The sequence below is a fragment of the Lissotriton helveticus genome, chromosome 6 (genome assembly GCF_964261635.1).
Source record: "Lissotriton helveticus chromosome 6, aLisHel1.1, whole genome shotgun sequence".
NCBI lineage: Eukaryota > Metazoa > Chordata > Amphibia > Caudata > Salamandridae > Lissotriton > Lissotriton helveticus.
The window spans coordinates 1,422,075,918-1,422,103,889 of NC_136067.1; the positions used below are offsets into that span (position 1 = coordinate 1,422,075,918).

Sequence of the window (27,972 nt, forward strand, 5' to 3'; positions counted from 1 at the left end):
AGGGTGGGTGAGGGTGAGGGGTTGAGGGTGAGTGAGGGTGAGTGTGGGTGAGGGTGAGTGAGGGTGAGGTGTTGAGGGTGAGTGAGGGTGAGGGGTTGAGGGTGAGTGAGGGTGAGGGTGAGTGAGTGTGAGGGGTTGAGGGTGAGTGAGGGTGAGGGTGAGTGAGGGTGAGGGTGAGTGAGGGTGAGGGGTTGAGGGTGAGTGAGGGTGAGGCTGAGGGGTTGAGGGTGAGTGAGGGTGAGTGAGAGTGAGGGTGAGTGAGGGGTTGAGGGTGAAGGGTTGAGGGTGGGTGAGGGTGAAGGGTTGAGGGTGGGTGAGGGTGAGGGGTTGAGGGTGAGTGAGGGTGAGTGTGGGTGAGGGTGAGTGAGGGTGAGTGAGGGTGAGGGTGAGTGAGGGTGAGTGAGGGTGAGTGAGGGTGAGGGGTTGAGGGTGAGTGAGGGTGAGGGGTTGAGGGTGAGTGAGGGTGAGGGGTTGAGGGTGAGTGAGGGTGAGGGGTTGAGGGGGTTGAGGGTGAGTGAGGGTGAGTGATGGTGAGGGGTTGAGGGTGAGTGAGGGTGAGGGGTTGAGGGTGAGTGAGGGTGAGGGGTTGAGGGTGAGGGGTTGAGGGTGGGTGAGGGTGAGGCTGAGGGGTTGAGGGTGAGTGAGGGTGAGTGAGAGTGAGGGTGAGTGAGGGGTTGAGGGTGAAGGGTTGAGGGTGGGTGAGGGTGAGGGGTTGAGGGTGAGGGGTTGAGGGTGAGTGTGGGTGAGGGTGAGTGAGGGTGAGGTGTTGAGGGTGAGTGAGGGTGAGGGGTTGAGGGTGAGTGAGGGTGAGGGTGAGTGAGTGTGAGGGGTTGAGGGTGAGTGAGGGTGAGTGAGGGTGAGGGGTTGAGGGTGAGTGAGGGTGAGGGTTAGGCTGAGGGGTTGAGGGTGAGTGAGTGAGAGTGAGGGTGAGTGAGGGGTTGAGGGTGGGTGAGGGTGAGGGGTTGAGGGTGAGTGAGGTTGAGGGTGAGTGAGGGTGAGGCGTTGAGGGTGAGTGAGGGTGAGTGTGGGTGAGGGTGAGTGAGGGTGAGTGAGGGTGAGGGTGAGTGAGGGTGAGTGAGGGTGAGTGAGGGTGAGTGAGGGTGAGGGGTTGAGGGTGAGTGAGAGTGAGTGAGGGTGAGTGAGGGTGAGGGGTTGAGGGTGAGTGAGGGTGAGGGGTTGAGGGTGAGTGAGGGTGAGTGAGTATGAGGGGTTGAGGGTGAGGGTGAGTGAGGGTGAGGGGTTGAGGGTGAGTGAGGGTGAGGCTGAGGGGTTGAGGGTGAGTGAGGGTGAGTGAGAGTGAGGGTGAGTGAGTGGTTGAGGGTGAAGGGTTGAGGGTGGGTGAGGGTGAGGGGTTGAGGGTGAGTGAGGGTGAGGGGTTGAGGGGTTGAGGGTGAGTGAGGGTGAGGCGTTGAGGGTGAGTGAGGGTGAGGGTGAGGGTGAGTGAGGGTGAGGGTGAGTGAGGGTGAGGGTGAGTGAGGGTGAGTGAGGGTGAGGCGTTGAGGGTGAGTGAGGGTGAGGGTGAGTGTGGGTGAGGGTGATTGAGGGTGAGGGTGAGTGAGGGTGAGTGAGGGTGAGGGGTTGAGGGTGAGTGAGGGTGAGTGAGGGTGAGTGAGGGTGAGTGAGGGTGAGGGGTTGAGGGTGAGTGAGGGTGAGGGGTTGAGGGTGAGTGAGGGTGAGGGTGGGTGGGGGTGGGTGAGGGTGGGTGAGGGGTTGAGGGTGAGTGAGGGTGAGGGGTTGAGGGTGAGTGAGGGTGAGGGTGGGTGGGGGTGGGTGAGGGTGGGTGAGGGGTTGAGGGTGAGGGTGGGTGAGGGTGGGTGAGGGTGGGTGAGGGTGAGTGAGGGTGAGGGGTTGAGGGTGGGTGAGGTGTTGAGGGTGAGTGAGGGTGACAGCGTTTCTTTTCAAAGGCAACCGAAGTGCAAACACAAGTGGATCCCTGCCCCTCATACGATGGTTTTTAGGGTACAAATGTACAACGGCCGCCTGTGGGTCCTCGCCGGGCTTCCGAGAGGCAGGAAATACCGTTTGCATTCTTAAATTGCGAAGTTGTAGTGGGGGAGGGGGGGCGGTAAGAAAAAGGCGACCTCGAACTCCAGGTCCCAACAATCCAACACACACTCTCCGTTTAATGCAATATAATGGTGCCGAGAGACCTGGAAGGCACGGGCCCTGCTGGCAGAGGTTGCACTGCGGCTGCGCAGCTTCAACACCTCCAAAGCACCGAAAATGACTGCTTCAATTCTACTGTGATGACTTACATGTGGTTTGGTGGCGCAGAGATTAAGCTGTAATTGATTTAAAAGCCGTACTGATTAACGAAAAGAAAGTGATTTTTTTAGGGGCAGAAGACAGTCATGGAAAAGTGACATTAGGAGAGACTGTGGTTAGGGGTGTGTTATGGTAAGTGGGGAACACCGTAAACAGTTTCAGAATCCCACCCACTGTATTCAGAGAGAACCACGGGGCCGGGAGGGGTGGGGGAGTCGAGCTTACTATCACACACCCGGAGCATGCACAGAGCAAGAAGTGGGCAGGCGTCCCATTAGCTGACCTCCGTGTGACCTTCACCACATGCTGTCTATTACTACAAACGTAAGGGAGGGAGGGGGTGCCCTGTCATACAGACTGAAGACAAGCCAGTGTGCCTTAATCATATAGGCCTTTAAACACAACACTGCAGGCCCCCCAAAGGAAAAAGACTGAAAAGCTGGTAATGCAAAAAAAAAAAAAACAAGACGGAGGGCATTGCTGTGGGGAGGGGGTGGAGGAGAAATGCACACGGCGGGCAGGGGAGGGGGCGGAGCGGGGAGAGCGGCATGTGGGTGTGAAGAAGCCGGGGCCTTTGAAGTGAAGCTAAGCTTCACTTCAAAAGGTGTCGGAGGAATGCGGCTGAGGGAACAGACGGCGATTGCGGCTGAGGGAACTGATGTGCACGCGCTTTTAAGCTCAATGCACATGCGCATTGAGCTTAAAAGTCACGGGCACGGGCCACGATTCCTTGCTTGTTAGTTAAAGAGTGGTTAAGCCGCAATAGTCTCGCAAGCTCGATGCGCATGCGCATCGACAGGCGAGACCTAAAAAGGGGTATCCTTCCAGAGGATCAAAGAATTGCCAACATTTTGGTCATTCATAAAGCGGGCAAGCCAGCAAATAAGTGTTCGTCCTATAGGCTCATATCATTGCTCAACTGTGAAGCTAAAATTCTGGCGAAGGTTCTTGCCATGCGCTTGCTCAGGGTCTTGGCCCGCCTGGTCCAACCGGATCAATCGGATTTCATGCCTGCGGGAAACACCTCCCTCAACCTGCGCAGACTCCACGGAGTGCTGTGCCGGGTGGACACAATCAGGGAAGATGCAGTCGTGGTGTCCTTGGATGCCGCATCAGCGTTCAACACCATCGAATGGCCCTACATGTTCGCCGTGCTCCGCAAATTGGGTTTCGGGCCCGAATTCATCAACTGGGTGCGGCTTCTGTACCACCACCCACTTGCACAAATAATTGGCAACAATAAGAAATCCCCTGTGTTTGTTCTTGGCATAGGCACCAGACAGGGATGCCCCTTGTCACCGCTTCTCTTTGCTCTGGCCCTGGAGCCGTTAGCGGAGAGGGTCCGACAAGACCCCGCTATCAGGGGCCTTAGGTGGGCTTCCGGTTGGGAGGACCGCATATCGCTGCATGCGGACGACATTTTGCTCTACTTTGCTTCCCCGGCGGCATCCCTCAATGTGGTTCTGGACATATTTCGAGTGTTTGGTAGGTTTGCGGGGTATACGATAAATTGGTCTAAATCAGTGCTCTATCTTCTGTACAGCAAACGGCCCTCGCTCCCCCGGGGTTGCCAATTAGCGGGGGCTACGGAAGGCTTTAAATACCTGGGGATCTGGGTTTCCAAAGATCTGGCCAGATTCCACGACAATAATCTTTTGCCGCCTCTAGTGCGTCTTAAATCGGATGTTCAACACTGGAAGTTGCTCCAGTTGACTCTTTTGGGGCGCGCGGCCCTATTCAAGATGATGTGCCTTCCTAGACTTTTATATGCATTGCCGAACACTCCACTTCCAGTCGCCGCCTCGTATTTCAAGGAACTTGATGGCATTGTTCGATATCTGCTGTGGGAGGGCAAACCACCCCATATCGCAACACACAAACTCACGCTTGGATGGTTTGATGGGGGCATTGGGCTCCCGGATATTAAGAGGTACTATTGGGCCTCGCAACTTGCAGCGATTAACCAATGCATGTATAGCCCGTAGAAGGACCCGGCCTTTCGAATCGACAGGTGGCTCCTCTCGGGGGGGGGGGGGGGCGGTTTCGAGGGTGCGTTATACGCATGATCTTTGAGACCTGTCTTGACCGGACCGACGGGGCATCCAGTGCATGTATGGAGGGTGGCCAATAGGAGTCGGGACTAGGAGGGTAAACTCACACGGGCCACGCCTCTTTGGCACTGTGAGCAATTGGGTAGATTGATCCGTTGAAAGGGCTTCGACCGATGGGACCCTATAGGTATTTCCAAGGTGGGTGACATCTGAAAGTCGGGTGCGGTGGTTCCCTTTTCCCGATTGCAGCAGGAGTATGAACTAGCCCAGTCCGAATATTTTCGATACCTTCAAATTAGGCATGCCCTGCTCGCGGTTCTTCCCAAGGGTGATGCTCTCCCTGAGTCCTCCCCACTTGAGGACAGGATCCTGGCCGGCGACCTACCGGAAAAAGCCATATCCCTTATTTACAAGAAGATCATCAACAATATGGCGGATCCCCTGATCCTCTTGAGAGCCAAATGGGACCGCGATGTTGCGGGCCTAGACGATGACGAGTGGCGGACAGCGGTGGCCTCCCCTTGTGAGGTGGCTATATTATCTAGGCTCCACCTGGTCCAGTTAAAACTTCTCCACAGATCCTACTTGTCGGGCCTCTACTGGTTAGCATGGGTTATATCTTGGACGGGGGTTGTGTACGACGATGCGGGCAGGAGGGCACCTTTATTCACACTCTGAGAGTGCGCAGTGATCCAGGGGTACTGGGAACGGGTGGTATACCAGATGGAGTGAGGGCTAGGGCACCAGATTCACTGTAATATTAAGTTGGCATTGTTAAACATCTCGGACCCTACAGATTTGAACTCCAGGGAGCGCACATGGGTCACATTGGGGCTTATGATTGCTAAAAGGAACATTGCATGGTTGTGGAGGGCTCAGAGCCCACCGAAGATAGTGGATTGGGCCAATTATATGGATTGGTGCATGGCAACAGAAAAATCCATTTATATAGCCAGGGTGTGCCCGAACAAATGGACGCAAATATGGGGGCAGTGGAACACTTACAGGGGGGAGATTTGTGAACCACTAAGAGTCAGAGAAATTTTCACTTGTGGGATCGGACATTGGACGATGGGTACTTTCCAGGGCACCATTCACTGTGTAACCTATAATGTCAAACTGCCTATTCTTGCTTTACCTATGTAACATGCCTTTTTCCAATAAAACGTTATTAAAAAAAGATTTGGGGCAGGTGGTGGTGGTCATACTATATAGTATGGGAAAAGTGGGGTGATGGACTGTTACATCATGAGTCGCAGATGGAACGTGTACAGATGGACTGTACGCAATTTCAATGGACTGTAATGTTTGTTAAGAAAACATTAAAACTGGTTTATCAAAGGAAAAAAAAAAGAAAGAAAAAAAACTCACAAAGCCCTCTTCACCCAATCAGAGATAGTTTGGAGCATTTTGCCCACATGTTTGGACTGGATATAATCATTGACATATCTCTAGCCGTGGCCAATGTCATGTACATATCTGACTCTGCAACAATATTTGCAAAGATATTTGTTGAAAGAATGGATCAAACCGGTCAGTCCATTTAAAGATTACATTCAACGGCAAGTATGATTTCGTTTTGGTTCCCTCTTAAAGGATGAAGTTCAGGTAGTATTTCGTTAGCAAACCTATGTGTAAGAGACTTTCCCCCAGGCAAATGAACTGGTAGGACTCCAAAGCGTATGTTTGCCAGCATAATACAGGATATGAATTGCCTCACTTCTTGACCATGGGAGGTGGACCTCTATTTCCAGGTAACACTTTGTAGGAGTTCCCATTTATTTCTATGTATATAAAATTGACTAATCAAATTACTGAATACAGCTTAGTATATTTAGCCACTTACTTAAATAATCTGTTATAAAAAAAAATCTCAACTGACAGTGTTTTGATCAAATCATATTCATAATTATTGTAGTGGTTATTTTTTCTTAAGTGCGATTGTGATTCAAAAGGTCCTCCAGATTTTTTAAAATAAATATTCAGACAAACAGGCATAAGTCGCCGTTCAAAGGTGGCATAGCTGGGATTGAATGTTGCTTAGTATTCACAAAGAATTCATCTGTTGTGGTCTTCATTTTGGAAATCAACAAATTGGGCAAATTTTGACCATGCTCACGAGTAGCTATTAAGTAATCATTTGTCACAGGGACGGAGACCCATTGAGCTATGTTAAACAATGATTCTCACACATTACATTGTTCAGGCATTAATTTAAATATAACGAGATAGACACCCCAGAAAAGTGCTGTCCCAGACATACAATCAAAACCATTCTGGATTAACTTCAAAATAACATCAATTATCAGAAGAGCGTTCAATATTGAAACAATTCTGCATATTAATAACTATTGCCAGTAGTTTCATCCAATGTTTACACCCTGAAAAGAGTGTCACAAGAAGGGCGTGGATGTGAGAGTGTATAAAAAGAAGAGTAAAAGGAAAGATTCAAACACAACTCAGCACTTTGTTACTGCACTTTTTGTGTGGACTTAGAACAAACGGTTATACTCAACTCACTGGCAAGGCTGTGATGATCAAACCGATTGCATTCATCCAAGCTGTAATGTTCTCTCTTGGCACTAACGGCTGGCTACAGGAAACAAAAAAAGCATTGCAATGCGTTTATGTTTACTTTTCATGATGGTTTTTATTGACATTTCCATGTAACGCACATTACTTTCACAATGTCCCGTTATAGTGGCCCTTGACCAAAAAACAAAATGCCATAACAAACCAGAGCAACAAATGAAAAGAAATGAAAGAGAATGCAAAGGATACATTAACACTCGGTCCATTTTTTACTATAGCCTTATAGCCCGCCGTAGAGGGCTATACCGGCTATTAAAGGCCCTCTCCAGCGTTAAAGGCCCGAGCCGAAGGCGAGGCCCTTTGACAAGGGAGAGGGACTTTAATAGCCGGTATAGCCCAGCTACGAAAGGCTATTAGAACATTCTGCCACTAGAGGGCAGAATGTTCTAACAAAAAAGAACAAAGCCTTATGGGAGCGTGAGGCGATTGGAATCCCCTCAGGCTCCCTGAAGCCTTTGTTCACAGCCAGTGCTGTGAAGAAAGAAACATTGGAATGTTGGAGCTCCAGGCTTATACCAGCCATTATAAGCCAGGAGCACTCCACTGTTTTCAAAGGAGCTCCCAACATTCCAATGTTCTAATTTTTGGTAATACTCTCGCTCTGAAATCTCATTAGATATGAAAGTGACTAATCTATAGCACACAGTTTTGTGGCCACGGCTATAACTACAGCCCTGACTAGAACGTGCATTCATACCGTGGCCAGTGTACCCTTCCCATGCCTGACTAACCATGATCGCTAACCTAAGAGGCCTTGTCTGAGGACCTGCACCTCTGACACTTTACCCACCAAAGCCGTATTGAGCTTACTGTCCACGTTCTCCCGTAAATTTATTTTGCAATAGGTATGCACTTGCACCCAAATTTATGAAAGGGAGAAGGCCCTGACCAGAGCCAGAGGAATCAGCTCTTTGAGGAAATTCGATTCTTTATGGGGATAGACTTTAGATTATCAGGCCCGATTGGGGGATTGATTAAAAAAAAAATATATATATATATATATTCACTGAAAAAACCATAGGTTTCAGGCCTTATATAGTTAGGAATTAGCATTTAAAAAAACCTTTGAAATTCACTGAAAAAACCATAGGTTTCAGGAGTTATATAGTTAGGAATTAGTTTTTAAAAAACCTCTGAAATTCACTCAAAAAACTATAAGTTTTAGTGGTGTTATAGTTAGCTGTACATTTTACTCATACAAAACCAATGAAATTGCACCTATATAGTTAGTTGTACTAACTATATTTCGCGCACCCGCAATCCACTGCTGATGATGTCACATATTAGATCATTCATGACATGGTCAGTGACATCTCAAATGACATCACTGATGACATTATCCAGTGAATGTGGTTTGCTTTGTTATTTAAATATGCATTATATATATAGCAATTTACATTGAAGAATGAGTGGATATATATAAATAAATATTTGGATGGAGGATTTAGTAGCAGTGTAATTGACTGTTTACTTGACCAATTTATAATGTCTCACTAAATATAGTGGATAGTGACTAAACTGTGTGAATATCTGTATCACGTTGTCAGGTGTTGTGTAAATTGATTCTACAGTTGGTTACTAGCTATGTGAAAGTCTATATTAGTTATTGATTAGTTAACTGAGTAGTTGTATGGGAGTGTGAAAGTGTGTGTGGTTCGGTGGGGGGGGTGTGACTGTCCAAAGATGTGTGAATAGTTGATTCAGTAGATATATGAAGTTAAAACTACATGTTCTAACAGTTTGGGTGAGGGAATCTCTTTATGGGTGTGGTGATGAGCAAATATATTTCTCAAAGGTACAGGTCCAACAAACTAGAAAAATAAAAGGCAGTGTATGTGTCAGTTGTTGTATATAAATAAGTATACATAAGACACAATGATTGTGTGAGTGACTGTATGGATAACTGTATACTTGTAATAATGATTTTATAATTCACTAAGTATGACTTACTATCTAAATGAATAGAAGAAGTGGTGTTTGTAGAAGTGTTTTGCTAAGTAAATATGTAAGTATGATCCATTGTTTGCATAAGTGAGTAGGATGACTTCATATGTGAATAGGATGCGTGCTGTTGTTTAATGTCGATATAGATGTATAAGTATTTTTGATAGTGTTCTATTGTTCATTGACAGCATGTATGAGTGAATCCATAGGTAAGTGATTAGATGTGTGTATACATCTATGAATCACTGAGTGGATTTTTAGATACTTGTATTGCTGTGACAATGGATTTAAATATGATACTCTGTATTTTACAAACAGTGATGAAAAATTGTAATAGTGTATGAAAAGGTGTATGAGATTGTCACGTGGATGATGTCATCAGTGATGTCATTTGAGATGTCATCAGTGATGTCACTGACCATGTCATGAATGATCTAATATGTGACATCATCAGCAGTGGATTGCGGGTGCGCGAAATATAGTTAGTACAACTAACTATATAGGAGCAATTTCATTGGTTTTGTATGAGTAAAATGTACAGCTAACTATAACACCACTAAAACTTATAGTTTTTTGAGTGAATTTCAAAGGTTTTTTAAAAACGAATTCCTAACTATATAACTCCTGAAACCTATGGTTTTGTCAGTGAATTTCAAAGGTTTTTTTAAAATGCTAATTCCTAACTATATAAGGCCTGAAACCTATGGTTTTTTCAGTGAATTTCAAAGGTTTTTTAAATGCTGATTCCTAACTATATAAGGCCTGAAACCTATGGTTTTTTCAGTGAATTTCAAAGGTTTTTTAAATGCTAATTCCTAACTATAGAAGGCCTGAAACCTATGTTTTTTTTCAGTGAATTTCAAAGGTTTTTTAAATGCTAATTCCTAACTATATAAGGCCTGAAACCTATGGTTTTTTCAGTGTTTTTAAAAAAAAAATTGATTGGTTAACTGGCTTATTAAGTGTATCTTAGTGAATACATATATTAGCGAGTAATGTTTAAATATTTAAATATATGCATGGGTGATGTAATATGTGACGTCATCAGCAGTGCATTGCAGACGTGCAAGTTGTAGTGAGTCCAACTAACTATAACGTGGGAATTTCAATGGTTTTATGCGGGTAAAATTTCCAGCTAACTATAACTGGTGTGAAACCTATGTTTTTTTCAGTGAATTTCAAAGGTTTTTTAAATGTTAATTCCTAACTATAACTGGTGTGTAACCTATGGTTTTTTCAGTGAATAGATATATATATATATATATATATATATATATATATAAAATTTGTATGGCAAAATGAAACCCCTCATTTTGTTCCTTTTCAAATTAAATGTATTAAGTGTTACCACTTTATTCCAATCAAGATGACTTCAGGTGTGCCATACTTTTGTCATAAGTAAGACTGTTAGCGTTCTAGTTGTTCTTTAGAACACTCTGGGACATTCTGTCATTGTGCTATAGTTGGGCTACATCTGGCTGATATTTGGGCTACATTTGGGCTCTTTTGTCTCTGGTGGCCATCTTGGGAGACTGCATATCAGAATTTTTTTAATGAAATATAAGAGGATTTGAGAAGTCACTCAAAATGTGCCCTAATTTTTCTTTCTTCAGCACTAATCATAATTTCTATGGCAAAATGAACCCCCTCATTTTGTTCCTTTGCAAATTAAATGTTTAAAGTGTTAACACTTTATTCCAATCAAGATGACTTCAGGTGTGCCATACTTTTGTCATAAGTAAGACTGTTAGCGCTCTAGTTGTTCTTTAGAACACTCTGGGACATTCTGTCATTGGGCTATAGTTGGGCTACATCTGGCTGATATTTGGGCTACATTTGTTTTTTTTGTCTCTGGTGGCCATCTTTGGGCTACATTGGGCTACATTTGGGCTCTAACATGTATATAGCCCAATGTAGCCCAATATATATTTTTTCAAAGTTAATTTTCGTAAAAACCACTGGAGCACATGTCTTGAGACATAGCAAAGGCACATCGGGCTACCAGTCCCTACAATTTTGCCAAGTTTGGTGGAAAACCATTCAGCCGTTCGGGCTAAATGTGAGTCCAACCGCCCTATGGAAATTAACATGGGGAAAACATGTTTTGGGACCCCCCTTTTATCTCGGCCCCCGCTTGACGAATCCCCCCCAAACTTTGCCGCGAGGCAAAGTTAAGGAAAATTTCAGGAAGATTCCTTAACCGGCGCCAAAGTTATTCCCAATAGAATGTTGCGATTTCCCTATGGAAAACAATCCTAACTATATATACCTACTGGCTATCGCCAGTAGGTACTAAATATATATATATATATATATATATATATATATATATATATATATTCACTGAAAAAACCATAGGTTATAGACCATATATAGTTAGGAATTAGCATTTACAAAACCTTGAAAATTCACTGAAAAAACCATAGGTTATAGACCATATATAGTTAGGAATTAGCATTTAAAAAACCTTATTTTACTCACACAAAACCATTGAAATTCCATATATAGTTAGTTGCACTAACTATATATCGCGCACCCGCAATCCACTGCTGATCATGTCACATATTACATCATTCATGACATGGTCAGTGACATCACTGATGACATCACTGATGACATCTCAAATGACATCACTGATGAGATCACTGATGACGTCATCCAGTGACTGTGTGTTTCTGTAAAGTTTAAATATGTTTTACATATTGAAGAATGAGTAGATGTATAAGTGTCTGGACGAAGGATTTAGTAGGTGCATGACTGAATGTATGAGTGAGTGATTAAATGTGTCTCACTGAGTGCATGGGTTAGTGACTAAACTGTCTTAATTTGTGCATCATTATGTCTGTTGTTCTGTAAACTGCTGCATGTGTTGATCATTAGCTATACGAGAGGCTATATGTGTTATTAATTGGTTGCCCAAGTATTTCTATGGCAGATTGAGTTTGTGTGGGGGTGGCTGGAAGGTGTGTGACTCTATGCATAGATGTGTGAGCAGTTTATTCACTAGGTGTATGAGTTCAAGAGTGCATGTGGAAACAGCTACATGGGCAGTTGACTGTGTGCATGAGTGTATTGATGAGTGAATGGATATCTCAATGCTACATGTCATAGTAAGTACATATGTTAAACACAGTACATGTGAGAGTTGGCATATATAAATAACTGTGCATGAGAGCCACTGAATGAGTGAGTGGTTGTATCGATCATTGTGAACTTGTATCAGGGATTGTATAAGAGAGTAAATATGTGTTAGTATATGTTTCAATAAGTAAGGTGTGTTTAACTGTATAGTTGAAGAAATGGAGGTGAGATTGTTTCTTTGCATGACTGACTGGGTGTGTGAGTAACTCCATGGATGAGTGGCAGTGTGTGAGTGTCTGTATACACTGAGTGTATCTAAGGTTATATTAGAGTCTGAAGAGGTTTATCGTATTAGCACAAGAATGATGTCAAATGAGATGTCATCAGTGATCTCATCAGTGATGTCATTTGAGATGTCATCAGTGATGTCATCAGTGATGTCACTGACCATGTCATGAATGATGTAATATGTGACATGATCAGCAGTGGATTGCGGGTGCGCGATATATAGTTAGTGCAACTAACTATATATGGAATTTCAATGGTTTTGTGTGAGTAAAATAAGGTTTTTTAAATGCTAATTCCTAACTATATATGGTCTATAACCTATGGTTTTTTCAGTGAATTTTCAAGGTTTTGTAAATGCTAATTCCTAACTATATATGGTCTATAACCTATGGTTTTTTCAGTGAATTTCAATGGTTTTTTAATAGCAAATATCATAAGCTGTCGAATGTCAAGTACGTGGTAAGTGAAAACATTTTCGTGTTTATGCACACTGATCTGCTTTGAATGGTGCCCCCCCCCCCTCATTTCTATTAGGAGTACTCTCTCTTTGCAGATAGTGAAAGGTAGTTAACGCAGGCCTTTGCCCCCGTTGTAATCCGTCGTGCCTGCTTCTCTCTCCATTTGATTGATTGTTATCCAAGTATTTACTGTTTTAGAATTAGTTCTCTTTGGTTCATTCTCTATTTACAAACAAACACAGAGTCGCAATACTCTGTTTAGTCTTTGCAGATAACGAAAAATCGTGTAAAAAAAAGAAAAGGAATCGAGCAAAATCAGTAGGCCACTAATGGGATCTCTTTTTGACCTCGCTAAAATAGAAACATTAGGAACAACCCCTCATGACAAATACAAAACTAGTGAGATGAACTGAACTCCACACAATGATGGCTGCAAAACAGCTCGGCTCCGCCACCCACCCCGCCCAAAATAACGATAAAGAGCGGCTGCCATGATTGGTTGCGGAATGGCCACAACGGAGCTACGAAATGGTGGTGCTCTCATGCTAACCCCAGCTTCAGTCTGAAACATCCAGAAACACTGTAGACTACCAATTCGATCAGTTCCGGTAGCGCCCCAATGTAACCCGGTAGAGAAGAACTAGCCCTCCCCTCTTTGACTGATGGTTCTTGTTGCCTGTCCCTTCTGTTGTCATTTAACAGAACTATTTAGCCTGCTGAAAGGGGTTGTGTTTCGACCGCTGGTTGGTGGAGACATTTTGACTATATTCTGGACCTGCGTTGTCGCGTAATGCGTCATATGACGCGCCGCGTTAGCGCATCCGGAAGTCATCCGGGGCGCGCAGCGCGTAACGTAAGCATAACAAGTCATGTGACTTGTTAATAAAACTTTTCATTGGTTCATTTTACTTTTCTTATTCTAATGATGAAAGCCTTGGTCATATCACCTAAAAATTACGCTTTTAATTACTTCCGAACATTATTTTTTCTTAAATATATGTTATAATGTTCCAGGCTAATGTACTTTCCCGGAAATTTTACAACTGTCCTGCAAGTAAAATATATTCTTTTTTCGAGAAAAAGAGTGTTTCTTCGTCCCATGACGGAGCCGTTGAGCAAAAGAGGGTCGACCTGCTGTCTTAGTCGCCGATACGCCTGAATATGAGATTCTTATCGATCACTTTATGTTGCAGGAATAGAAAACACAACAGCCCTTGACCATTTATCTTTACTGCGTTCCTTCGTATTATACCTTTTACCCTTCATGTAATTGGTCTGCTTTATTTCACTTGCCTTTTAATGATTCTAAAACAGTGACTATTATTAAAAACTTTACCAATGTATATACTACTACCATGTTTTCTTTTAAAAACCTTTATTGTGAAAATTTCATTATACAAATACGAGCCTATAACCACGTGGGCCTGCCACGGAGCAAACTGTAATCGTATATGATGAATAGACATTTACACTGTAGAGGAACGTAACGGGCGGGCCATTAGGTTGCAAGAACTAAGGTGTCTAACAGTTACGGAATCGGTGGACGTACATTTTATAATTAAAATACGACAGGGCCAGTTACAATAAAATTATCTAGATATACATTTGCGGGCAAGTACCATGGGTGACGTTAATTCGAATTTTCAACAGTACAGTAATCAATAACACATCAGAACTTAATATCAATAGGGATGTCGAAATATTCAATCAATTCTCGTCCCCGCCCGCCATGTGCTTCAAAACTGCATACGTATCTCGTGATTTCAAGGTTCTGCAACCAGTACACAACAAGGAGTTACGAGTCCCATTTATTCCGGCGCCATTTTGGGCGAGGACGGGCAGGTCCAGGATATAGTCAAAATGTCTCTACCAACCATCGACTATGATGATGTTCATATGCTGTATTTATTAGAGTAACACTCATCTGTCCACATGAAATTAATTTACCACAATCTAAACATGTCATTTTAATCTTTCCAAAGTTCTTCTAAATATTTGGGACCGTTTCCCTTGCCTCTGAAGCTCTCAGTGCCACTTCTTTGATGAATGTACTAGCAGGTCAGGGGTTCTCCTCCAAATCTCTCTTTTATGCAGCACTATAATTAATTGGTGCCACCTCTCCATATGACGATGCATGGTATAGTTACCACAACTATATTTTTTTTCGGTTCCTCTGGAGAGTTCATCGTGGCAGATGAAGCGTGTAACGTACCGGGCCTTTACCTTTTTTTGCATGTACAGGAAAGGAAAAAAAAATCGAGCGTCCGAGTTCTAAGGTGTCCCAGGGCCATTTTAGTGGACCAGGCCCAAATCCAAAGAACAGGCCGCCATTTTGAGAGTCCTCTTGCAGCCGCCTGTCGCTGTAGCATCAAGAGCAGCCGAAACTCAGCTGAATGGCAACTGAAACGGTAAATGGGCGCCCCACTACATTTCAGCATTGTAGGATGACCACACCAGTACAGCAACTTGCTAGACATCACCTCGGTGCCATCCGGATCTCGGCGCCCCACTGCAGATGAAGTGCCTCTCAACTATGAAACCACCACGGTGACATCCGGATCTTGGCGCGTTGTGCTGCCTTCGGCCTATTCGCACATCGGTCCGCTACTGACGTCATCTCACAGGCTAATGGGGCGACCCACGCCGAGTTTCAGCATTGTAGGATGACCACACCAACTTGCTAGACATCACCTCGGTGCCATCCGAATCTTGGCATCTCAACGCCTAGTGGTATCTTCCATACAGAAAATCTTGTTACGCTACCTTTGGCCCCATTCGCACATCGGTCCGCAACTTAGACATCACCTCGGTGCCATCCGGATCTTGGCATCTCAGCGCCTTGTGGTGTATTCTCTTCAGAAAATATTGTTGAGCTGCCTTTGGCCCCATTCGCACATCGGTCCGCAACTTAGACATCACCTCGGTGCCATCCGGATCTTGGCATCTCAGCGCCTTGTGGTGTCTTCTACTCCGAAAATATTGCAGAAAATATTGTTGCGCTGCCTTTGGCCCCATTCACACATCAGTCCGCTACTGACACCATCTCACAGGCCAACGGGGCGCCCCACGCCGACTTTTACCATTGTACGATGGCCACACCAGTGCCACAACTTGCTAGACACCACCTCGGTGCCATCCGGATCTTGGCATCTCCGCGCCTTGTGGTGTCTTCAAATCAGAAAATATTGTTGCGCTGCCTTTGGCCCCATTCGCACATCGGTCCGCTACTGACGCCATCTCACAGGCCAACGGGGCGCCCCACGCCGACTTTCAACATTGTAGGATGGCCACAGAAGTGCGACAACTTACTAGACACCACCTCGGTGCCATCCGGATCTTGGCGCGTTGTGCTGCCTTCGGCCTATTCGCACATCGGTCCGCTACTGACGCAAACTCACAGGCCAACGGGGCGCCCCACGCCGACTTTCAGCATTGTAGGATGGCCACACCAGTGCGGCAACTTGCTACACACCACCTCGGTGCCATCCGGATCTTGGCATCTCAGCGCCTAGTGGTGTCTTCTATTCCGAAAATATTGTTGCGCTGCCTTCGGCCCCATTCACACATCGGTCCGCTACTGACGCCATCTCACAGTCCAACGGGGCGCCCCACGCCGACTTTCAGCATTGTAGGATGGCCACACCAGTGCGGCAACTTACTAGACACCACCTCGGTGCCATCCGGATCTTGGCGCGTTGTGCTGCCTTCGGCCTATTCGCACATCGGTCCGCTACTGACGCAAACTCACAGGCCAATGGGGCGCCCCACGCCGACTTTCAGCATTGTTGGATGGCCACGCCAGTGCGGCAACTTACTAGACACCACCTCGGTGCCATCCGGATCTTGGCGCGTTGTGCTGCCTTCGGCCTATTCGCACATCGGTCCGCTACTGACGCAAACTCACAGGCCAACGGGGCGCCCCACGCCGACTTTCAGCATTGTAGGATGGCCACACCAGTGCTGCAACTTGCTGGACACCACCTCGGTGCCATCCGGATCTTGGCGCGTTGTGTTGCCTTCGGCCTATTCGCACATCGGTCCGCTACTGACGCCGCCTCACGTGCCAACGTATTTTCTCCGCATTTTACACCCTATGCCGCATAACAGGTCATGTGACTTGTTTATAAAACTTTTCATTGGTTCATTTTACTTTTGGTTTCCTAATGATGGAAGGCTTGATCATGTGACCTAAAAACTTTTCATTGGATGAAAACTTTTTTTTTTTCCCAAACGATGAAAGCCCCACCTTGTTTCTGGATGTTTCAGACTGAAGCTGGCGTCAGCATGAGAGCACCACCATCTCATAGCTCAGTCGTGGTCATTCCGCGAGCAATCATGGCAGCCGCTCCCCACCAGAAGCCTGCAGGAGTCGGAGCCCCCAAAACTTTTGATGAATTCTCAAGGCGGAGGGGACGCTTTCGAGAATGGGGTCCAAGACCTAGCAGACAAGCGTCCGATTTCCAAGGTGTCCCAGGGCCATTTCAGTGGACCAGGCCCAAAAAGGAAACAGCCTGCCGCCATTTTGAGAGTCCTGTGACAGCCGCCTATCGCTGCACCGCAAGAGTGGGCGCAACTCAGCTGAATTGCGGCATTTGACACAGTGGACCAAAAACGGACGGAATGGCAACTGAAACGGTAAAGGGGCGCCCCACTACAACAGATGACACTCCACCTGGAGAGGCCCGTTCACGCCGCCTCCCCCGGGGCGCCCCACGCCGTTATTCGGAGCAGCATTGTAGGATACCAAAACCAGTGCGGCAACTTACTGGACATCACCTTGGTGCCATCGTTCTGCTGCCTTGGAACTATTCGCGCAACAGTTTGCTACTGATGACCCACCCCCCGCGACGCCCCATGCCGTTATTTGCTGGGTGGCAACTTACTAGACATCACTTTCGTGTCATCTAGATTTCAGCGCGTTCTGCTGCCTTGGAACTATTCGCACAACAGTTTGCTACTGATGACCCACCCCCCGCGACGCCCCACGCCGGAAATCTGGACGTTGTGCTGCGTTGGGACTATTCGCACAGCCGACCGCTACTTCGTTGTTTTTCCCTAAAAATGTTTATATGTTATTACTATTTTTGTTTTCTTGTATATATTTATAAATTATTAAAGTTTTATAATCTTACTACTTTGTCGGAGTGCTATATATTTTTAATGTGACACATAATTGTAAAAACTTTGATGTACAAAGAGTCATCCCTGGAATCTTCCGCTTCAGGCTCGGTCCCCTCCCCAATCACAATACAGGATGGTTTTCAGATAATAGCAACGCTTCTGCTGTGACGGATCTCTTCGAGTGTGGGCCTTGATCTACTATAACTCCTTTGAAGAGGGGTGATTCTTTACAGCTGTGGCCATAAACTACATCTGCAGGGCTAGCTGATACCCTAGGACCAGCCTGGACAATCGGACACAGAGGAAAAGGAGTGTCAGAGGGTGCGGTAGTGAATAGGGCGAAAGGGAGGTGTCGGGCGGGCACAGGGTGTGATTCTCAGGGAAGAGCAGCGCAGATGGGGGGAGGTTTATTACCCATGCATAAGACAGAGAGCGGGGGTGACCACTGCCTGGGGGAGATGCTTGCGAGGGTGGGGAGCCATGCTAAGGATCGACAGCGTGCACAGAGTGGGTCTGGTCAAGGCATCTAAAATGGCTGCCGTGCACGACAAAAGTGTGGCATTTGAAAAAAGACAAGATGGCGCAGACAATGTTTTTCAACACTTCCTGATTTCCTTCGAATCGAACGTTAACAGACGTTGGGGCATATTACCAAAGTTAAGCGATATTTATCCCTAACGATGCTTAGCAACGATTTTTTTACCGTCAGAAATTATCGCAGATAAACCTTGCTATTATCAAGGTTTATCGGAAATACGATAAAAAACGACCGCAATGCATTAATATCGCTGAAAACTCAGCGATATTCATGCATTACCGAGCTAATGCTCTTAGCCATGTTATCCACCTCCCATTGGATAACATGGCTATGAACTGCTCAGGGCAGGTGGTAGCTTTTGGAGATATTCGCGCTTATCTCGAATATTTCCAAAAGTTGATAATAGGAGATAGCGATGTTAGCGACTGTTTCCAGTCGCTAACATCTTGGCATGCCCACTTTGCATGTCATTAGTGATAAATATCACTCACATGCAAAGTGGGGCCCAAGATGGTCGCTATCTTCTACTAGCCGTCGCTAACTGGTGTTAGCAACAGCTAGGTAATACACATATAATTTTATCTCCGCGAAGCGGAGCGCTGTTACAGATATATATCTTGTTTCTGAACGTTAATTTCTCAAAATGCACTGAAGCACATATATTGAGACCTAGCAAAGGCACATCGGGCTACCAGTCCCTACAATTTTGCCAAGTTTCGTGCAAATCCATTCAGCTGTTCGATCCTACCGAGAGACAAGATGGCGGCCGCTACGGACTGTTTGGAATGTTTACAGACACCGGAGAGCCAATCAGCTTCGCTTCGCAAAGCTCCGTAACGCGAAAAGTACGCGAAGCGGTGCGCTGTTACAGATATATATCTTTTTTTGAACGTTAATTTCACAAAATCCACTGGAGCACATATATTGAGATCTAGCAAAGGCACATCGGGCTACCAGTCCCTACAATTTTGCCAAGTTTCGTGCAAATCCATTCAGCTGTTCGATTATTATTATTTTTATTTTTTTTTGCCCCGCGGGGCCCTTTTAAAACCTCCACATCAAACCTAGGGGGTGAGCGACAATGTACTATGCCCCCTTATGGTCATTTGCCCCTTCGCTTTGGCCTCCTCTTGTCTCTCGATCCTACCGAGAGACAAGATGGCGGCCGCTACGGACTGTTTGGAATGTTGACAGACGCCGGAGAACCAATCAGCTTCGCTTCACAAAGCTCCGTTGCGCGAAAAGTACGCGTCCTGGGGCGCTGCCCAGTCCGCTGTTACAGATATATATCTTTTTTTAAACGTTAATTTCTCAAAATCCACTGGAGCACATATATTGAGACCTACAAAAGGCACATTGGGCTACCAGTCCCTACAATTTTGCCAAGTTTCGTGCAAATCCATTCAGCCGTTCGGGCTAAAAGTGAGGCCAACCGCCCTATGGAAATTAACATGGGAAAAACGCGTTTTGGGACCCCCCTTTTTTCTCGGCCCCCCCTTGACGAACCCCCCCAAAATTTTCAGGGGCTGCTCAGAAACAAAATGTGCCATTTTCCTGAAAATTTCAGCCAATTCCGTCCACAAACGCCAAAGTTATTAGACATAGAATTTTCAAAAATCCCATAGGGAAAAAATCCTAACTATATATACCTACTGGCGACCGCCAGTAGGTAATATATATATATATATATATATATATATATACATATATATATTTTCTCTTTCCCCTTTTTCGTTTTCTGTTGTAATACGCATTTACGGTTAAGTTGGTAGTATCACTAAATTACGTGATTCACAAGTTTTTTCATTGTATTCTAATTGCATTATTGTAATGTTACATTATAATGCCTAATGCTTTATGATTTTCCTCTTTTGGCAATAAAAAAAATACATATATTAAGATAATATTAGGCATGTACCCAGAAGGCCAATATTCTTGTAGGTTTTCCATATTTTGCACTTGTTTAGCTCATAAGCATCACTGAATGAACATCGTCACCCCCCTGGCTCTGCTTTTGTCTTGTGCCAACTTCAGGAACATAAATTGCTGGTGCTGTTTTTTTTTAGTTTTTTTATTTACTAAGTGTGGTGCAAAACACAGTTCTAAAACACAGCAATGGAACAGTACCTCTTCAGCACCACATTCAGGAGGGCATTACCAACGTCCTTTCCAGGAACAGCCAAGGCCATGAGTTCAACACAGGTGACGTGGAGAGCATGCGCTGCTGGGTTCGGAAACTCGTTGAATCTCCAGTCACAGTTTGGAAATGGACCCGGTGACTTGCCAGCCATTGGTAATGCTGTGATTAAGGAAAGCAATCTCTCTCGTGGCATAACTCAAACCTTTTTAAACATAAAATTACAGCGTCAAAAACAGGTGTAGAAAAGCTTCAAGATCAAGAAGTTACTTACCTGCGGTAACGATGTTTCTGGGGGAAAGAGACTCCATCTGCAATGTCCTCACCTGTAAAACACCACCAAGAGTCAGGCTAGATCTGGAAACTTCAAAGATCTCGCTTCAACAATAAGGAGTGCTGGCTTCAGATGACACCGGACGGGACGTCAGACGACGTCCCCGAAGCCATATAGCGGTGCAACAGTTCCCATGCATTTTTACAGCCTTCGAGGCAAGTGGACAGATTCCCAGGTCTGGTGGCACAGTGGGCTAATGCGTCCACTGCAAAAGCATGTGTTTGACCTCATGTCACAGGTTCAAATCTCAGCTGGTCCACTCAGCCTTTCATCCATTTGAGGTCGATAAAACGAGTACCATTGAGTTGGGTAGCAATAAACATCTGTTTTCAACGCCTAGATGCCTACAAGTGAGAGTGCCCTTTACAAATACACGTTATGCTATTGATCGAGTGCGGTACCAAAAATAATACATTGGGATCTTATTACTTTCCCTATAACACATCCATTTAACAGGGAGGTGGGTGGTTCAGTAAGGAATCTGCAGGTAGATGACCATCCACCAGAAAGATTGTTACTAAAGGCAAGGACATTTTTCTTCTCATGGATACTTCTACCTGAAGCTTCCACAATTGTATAACAAATTAAACAGCAATACCCTGCTTTTGGAGCAGGGTTAATGGATGGTTAAACAAGGAAGTCCAGCAAAGAAGATGTGGCAAAAAGCCCATCCCCATACACTTCAGAATCCAGACAATAGGGCTCGACAAAAGTGTTCAGGGACATCCCCGTCGCCGTCTTGCAGATGTCTGCGATGGGAACTTCCCCGGCAAGGGCCAAAGTTGTAGAGCTTGCCCTGGTGGAATGAGGTCCTTCAGGAGGATCTTTTTGGCTAGAGGGTTATAGGTCGTGATAGAAGAGATAATACACCTAGAAAGGGTCCTCTTCTATATCACATTCCCTTTCTTAGCTCTGCAGTATTAAAGAGCTAGTCATCTAGTTGTATGTCCTTAGTTCGGTTGAGCTAGTAGCTGACCGCCTGCCTAGGATCCAGCCGGTGCAAACGGTCCTCCTCCTTAGCAAGATGGGCAGGGGAATAAGAGGTTGGGAAGGTGATGGACTGGACTAGGTGGAAGCCACCCTCGCCCGCGCCACAGTTCCCCGTATCCGGAAAACCACCGCCGGCGGCAGATCCTTCTCCTACCTTGCCGCCAAGACCTGGAACGATCTCCCTGCCAGCCTACGACAGAGCCAGGACCTGCTGGCCTTCAGAAGACTACTCAAGACCTGGCTCTTCAATCAGTAGCAGCCCCCCTCCCAGCGCCTTGAGACCCTCACGGGTATGTAGCGCGCTTTATAAATGCTTGATTGATTGATTGAAGGGATTCACTACTTTTGGCAGGAAAGCAGCCCATGCTCGCAACACCAATTTTTGTGGCTAAAAAGAGGTAAAAGGAGGATGGGAAATGAGAGCTAGTAACTCGCAGACCCGTATAGTTGCTGTGATGGCCACCAAAAACACAGTTTTGAATGTCAACATGCTTAAGGGACAACTATGTAGTAGCTCAAATGGAGTTCCCATAAGAAAAGTCAAGACTAATCCTAAGTCCCACTGGGCCACAACGAAGGGGGTAGGAGGATACATATTTGTCAACCCTTTCAAAAAGCGCTTGGCAGTGTGGGACTTGAAAAGGGATGCCACCCAGAGGAATGTAAACCGGGCAGCGAAATAACCCTTGACATGGTCTATCACCAGGGCCACTGGAATTATGTGAGTATGCGGCAGTGGCATTTTTCACACAATAATACATTATCGGCAGATTTTAACAAACCAAATTGTTTCTAGCTCAAACTGATCAAAAGTTACTGAAAGAGTAGCAACACCAGTCCCAGCATAGCGGAAAGCCCTTTGCAAGTGTTGACCGGTCACCCTTTAACTGGTTCTTGCTGTATTTGTGTGTTAAATTGTTTTCAATAGGGTGAAATCTTTTCCCAGGCATTACCACATGTAAAATTGACAAAATCAATACTATCGCAAAATGTGCCACACTGTGATGCATAATTTGCCTTTTCTTGCGCATAATTACTTAACCCTGCCATATAATTTGATCCTTCCCTGTCCCTTAATTCCTGTGGCCTTGACTACCGCACTACTCCTCTGAGCAACGTAAAGTGTGTATTGCAGGACCTGAGACCGCTTGGATTACTTGGGGTCCACGTTATTGCACATCATGCAACAAAGTTGCTCCATCTGCCCAATTAAGCAGACTTGGTGGAGTGGCGACGCACTGATAAAATGACGTCAAATATCCCTGGAAGCAGATGAAAGGAGAGCAGGTGTCCCCCACTAAATTTCCAAGCATGTAGGTGAAGGTCTCAGAGATTGGGGTGGAGAACCATTCCCCTGACTGGGAGAGAAGGCCTGGATTGAATGATGGATCCGTAATTCTAGGGAGGTCTCACAAGTGACTCGATGTGCTCTAGTGCATAACAGGGGATTCCCTTTTAAGAACAGTTCCCCTCACACACCAGAGGTGTCATGCTTCATCATAGGGGTACCTCATCCCAGGCGAGGTCGAGAGGGTCCATGTCCGTGCCAAACAGTTCATGGAGCCTATTTCTGTATCCTTCTCCCTCAGTGAGCCATTGGGCATCTCTTCATGCTTTGTTTTCTGGAGTGGCAGTGGATAACGGTGCCGGTGAGTCTTGACTGGTGCCGGAGGCAGTTGTGGTGGCGGCGTCAGTGGTATTGGCACGGCCCAAGGTGTTGTGTATCAAATGACTGGGTCAAAGCAAAGCCGAGTCAGCAATGAGGTCGATGGACCTCCACAGACTGACATCGTGGGAATAGAGAGGAACAATGGTTGCCTGATTCGAGCAGGTGGTTGCGCAGGTCCACCAGATGGGATAGACGCCCTTGCGAAAACAGAATACATGGCATTCAATTACACCATTGGGTCCGATCCTGGCATTGGGAACGCTGGGAAGGTTGGTGTCAGAATTTAGGCTAGGAAGTGGTCTTGGTGCCACAAAATCCAGTGGAGTTGGAGTCCAATCCGAGGCAGGGTCCAGTGAGGCCACCAGAGTACGGACACTCCGAGGGGAGCCACAAGAGCAGGCTGACTAACTCCAGCTCAGAGGATGAATGACCTGTGGGAGTGGGAAAGAAAGATAGGGTGACTTACCCATGGAGCACTTCCTCATCATCTTCCGTTTGTCTTCAGATGAAGAAGATGGTGACATGGAACGATGTCTGGAACATTTTCTACTTCATTTGTCCTCCTTAACTCAAGCCATAAAGAGCTTAGCCACGCACTCCTTCATAGCCTTGGGAAGCATATTTTAGCATGAAGAGGAGGCCCGGGAGCCATGGTCCAACATCAGCCACTAGAGGAAAACGACAAGGGGGGGGCCGTGATCAACTTCTGTTCTTTTTGATTTTTGGAGGGAGACACTGTATTGCATTTTATTAGAAATTTGTGAGAGGAAAATCTCCACAGAGAGCGCAAGCTCCGGATCGGTCTATAAGGTGTGGAAAAAAGGCAAAATGACGTTGTTGCGCAAGGGCAAGTGCTATATGGCATTGTGACGTCACCTGATGTCACTTACGGCATCATCCGAATCCAGCACTCCCTACCGGCGGTGTAGTATCTTTGAAGTTTCTAGATCCAGATACTCAATAGGTGAGCAATCTGCAGGTAGCAGTATCCATCAGAAACATGCATATATTAGTGTGATAATGAAATATTTATAGCCAGAGATTAAAGCCAAATGTTCCAGGTATACGGCTGTCATTGTATCACTCAACGTGTGAACAAAAAAAGGCCCGTCACGGTGTTACAGAACACTGTGATACAAATACTGATGGCCTAGTTATGCCTGGCAAAAACAGTGTTCACTGATACGAGAGGAAGAGGTTTGTCAACATTAAGGCGGAAATCGATACATGATGGTGAATCTTCCGGCTGGTGACATGGGGAGAGCAGACGCAAGCCACAACAGTCATCAGTCACGGTTCCGCTAAATATCGATGCTGACATACATACCAAAGTGATGATGATGGATGCCCTTGTGGGAGAAGAGGGTATGTAGTTCCTCGGGTAGGAAAGAGAGAACAGAGGAAACAAAACAGAGCTGGTTAATCAAAAGATTAATCAGGCTCACAAAGAGAGAGGAAGGGAATTCCTCTTATCGGAACTAGGGTCCTCACACACCCAGCAAGCTAGGTGTCATGCTTCATCATATGGACCTGCTCCTCGCCGGGTCAGCGATGCAATACCTGATGGGCACCCATAAAGGGGCTCTTTAGCGGTGCTCTTCTGTTCCTGGCCGTATGGTGCAGTGCGTGTGAGAGGCCTTGTAGTGTAGAAGTAGGTAAATAAAGGTGGTTTAAATCAGGTTGGATAGTCCAAAATATGACTTTTATTCAGGCTGGCTATCCCCCTGATTAAAAACAAAATAAGAGCGGCAGCTTGCTGATGTAAGGGTTCAGTTCAACTACGCTCAACATGTTTCATGCCTCGTGGTCCTAGTGATCCTCAGCAATACCTTCAGGACCTAGTGTAAAGAAACTATTTACACAAAATGGTGGGTGCAGGTGCTACCTACCACATCGATTACTATGGAAAACAGTCTCTCCACGAATGTCGGGTGACCTAACTCAGTACTATAACACACTCCAATCTGTGTCCGATGCAGTACCGGGACACCTATAGTCTGGTGTCGATTTGTGGTCGCTGGAGTGGGCTGGAAAACCTACCCCTCGCCGCTCGTACAGTGAAGACCTTGGATGACCTTGGCCATGTGCAGTTGCAGGAGGATGTGGGGTAGATTCTTGTGATGGATATCTTTGGGCAAATTCATGTGAAATGCCACTGTTCTTAAACAGAACATTAAGAAGCATTAGAGTATAGCACCTGTAGAACTATACAATAATGATTTGGAAACAATGGTCTAAGGTATAGATAGTGGAGGGTATTTACCTTTGGAGGTGACAAATAACCTAAGATAGAAAAATACTTGGGGACATGATTTGGGCTTGCAACATTATAGTGTATTGTGACAGGTTGCTATCTTTTGTTAACTGAAAGGGAAGGAAGCTGGGAAACAGATAACTGAATGAAAGTAAAACTGAATGGAATATAACATTATTAAACAAATTAGTACCAATGCAAGATTTGGCATAAAGTAAGCCTGGTAGTAAATAAGTACAATATTAACAACCAGGCAGTTATTTGGAACACACATTATGTTGCTAAGGTGGATCTGGGCAAAACGTATCTTGCAGCATTAAATCAAGGAACCAGGTTGTAATACAGCTTTATGTCCCAGGGGATGAACAAAGGTCAGCAGTAAGGACGATGACACCAACATATACGGCTGCTTCTTACTAGTAACAGCTAAAAGGAAAATACACCAACAGAACTTTAGAGTGGCTGGACCACATAGATTAGTACCTTGCGCAGATGGACAGTTTTGTTTTAATTTATGACCGATAATTTTAAAACAGAAACCAAATTATGGGTCTTCTTTAGAAGTATGCTGTTTAGAAGACTACACCCATCCTTTCATACAGAGTTTTTCTTTTGAACTCTGACTTGGAAATGTTTAAAGTTACAGTTCTAGTCTACTTTGCAGCGGTAAAGAATTATCTCCTTCCATTTCTCTAGGAGGTCTGGACCCAGGGAGCGGTCCTATTCCACTTTTGACTGACCTTTACAATAAACAATAGAAAAGACTCCATCAAAAGTAAAGCTTTGTCAACACCAGTTGACACACACATACAGTGCATTTACTAATTGCACCCCAATCAGGCCCCTTAAGATTACAACATATGGAACATTTTCTGTAGCGGGAAAAGTACTTGTAATGCGCTTCAATCAGGTCCTCCGGAGGAACTCTGTTTGAATTGCTCATCTGTTCGCCCCTGCCAAGAGAAGCATAAAGTTTGAGCTTCTTCATCTACCTGAGGCCAACATGATTTCTTTATACCTATACTGCTGCTGTCTGTACAACAGGCATTTGTAATCTTTCTGTGGAAAAAACTGCTGCTGTAAATATTTCTGAATTTGACCTTTCAAATAAAATCTTGGGCATCAAATTCTAGAAGGAAATATTCTCTAAAAATGCTGATATGCTGTACAGTTCTTATTTCCTGCAAGTCTTGATGCTGTTGTCAACATTTCTCCCACTGTGGACATACTTATAATTGTAGCCACCTCATCTCAAAAGTGAAGTATTTGGGATATGGTACATCTCGCCTGAGAACAGGGTTTGGGGTTAGTACTAAGCCTAGTTTCGGTAGAGTGGGATGGAATCATGAATGGGATTATGAATGAGAGAGCGTTTTAGTACCACATTTCGAATTTATTTTGTATTCATGTTGCACAGGTTACTTACCTTCTACAACGCCTTATCTGGTAGAGATGTGATCTAGCTGCAGATTCCTTACCTTTGAACTTCCAGGTGTCAGGCTGGATTGATAAGATTTTTCTTAGCAGTACTCCTGCACGCCGGTCGACTCCATGTGACGTCATCGTGTTCATCGTCATCATGATGTGCGCGTTATCAATATAACCACCACTCCGGCACGCTGACATCAGTACTTTTCATGACTTTCCACCGAGAAGCGCAAAGCCATGCAGTAACTGACCAGGGTGTGTTAAAAAATGAACAGCTAGTGCCCTGAAGGGGAACATCCCTGACACGAAAAACAATTCCGCAGAGCCGGGAGGATGGGCGGGTCAGTAAGGACTCTGCGGCTAGATCTTGTCTCTACCAGGTTAGACGTTAGTGAAGGTAAGTAACTTGTCCATCTGATAGAAACATCTAGCCGCAGATTCCTTACCTTTGAACAGATACCCAAGCAAAACCATCCCCCGAGGGACTGCTGAAAGGTTATATCAGAAAATCCTGTAAATCGGAGCAACCAAACAGGTTGGAAATCCAGGCAGTAGTGTCTGGCGAACGTGTGCAGCGATGCCCACGTGCTGCTTGGCAGATAACAGAAACATGAACTCCATGGTGGAGAGCTGTGGTGGCCGCTTTGGCCCTGGTGGAATGGATCCTAAGCCCTTCAGGGGGAAGTTTCTTCACTAAGACGAAGCAAATTTTTATACAAAGGATAAGTCCTCTTTTGGACAGATCGCCCTTTCTTTGCACCCACGTACCCTATAAGGAGATAGTGATCCACCTGGAACTCTTTAGTTTGATCGAGATAGAAC

At 45.4% G+C, this 27,972-nt stretch overlaps 1 protein-coding gene across 3 annotated transcripts in view; it reads right to left on the minus strand.

Moving 5' to 3' along the window:
- Positions 1-27,972, minus strand: part of MED23 (mediator complex subunit 23) — a 684,519-nt gene that overhangs the window by 47,172 nt on the left and 609,375 nt on the right. For all 3 annotated transcript variants that reach the window (XM_078649215.1, XM_078649213.1, XM_078649212.1), the window contains 2 exons: positions 20,466-20,631; positions 6,837-6,909 (listed from right to left, as the gene is read on the minus strand). In XM_078649215.1, coding sequence (XP_078505341.1) covers positions 6,837-6,909; positions 20,466-20,631 — 239 coding nt within the window. The remainder of the gene's footprint in view (positions 1-6,836; positions 6,910-20,465; positions 20,632-27,972) is intronic.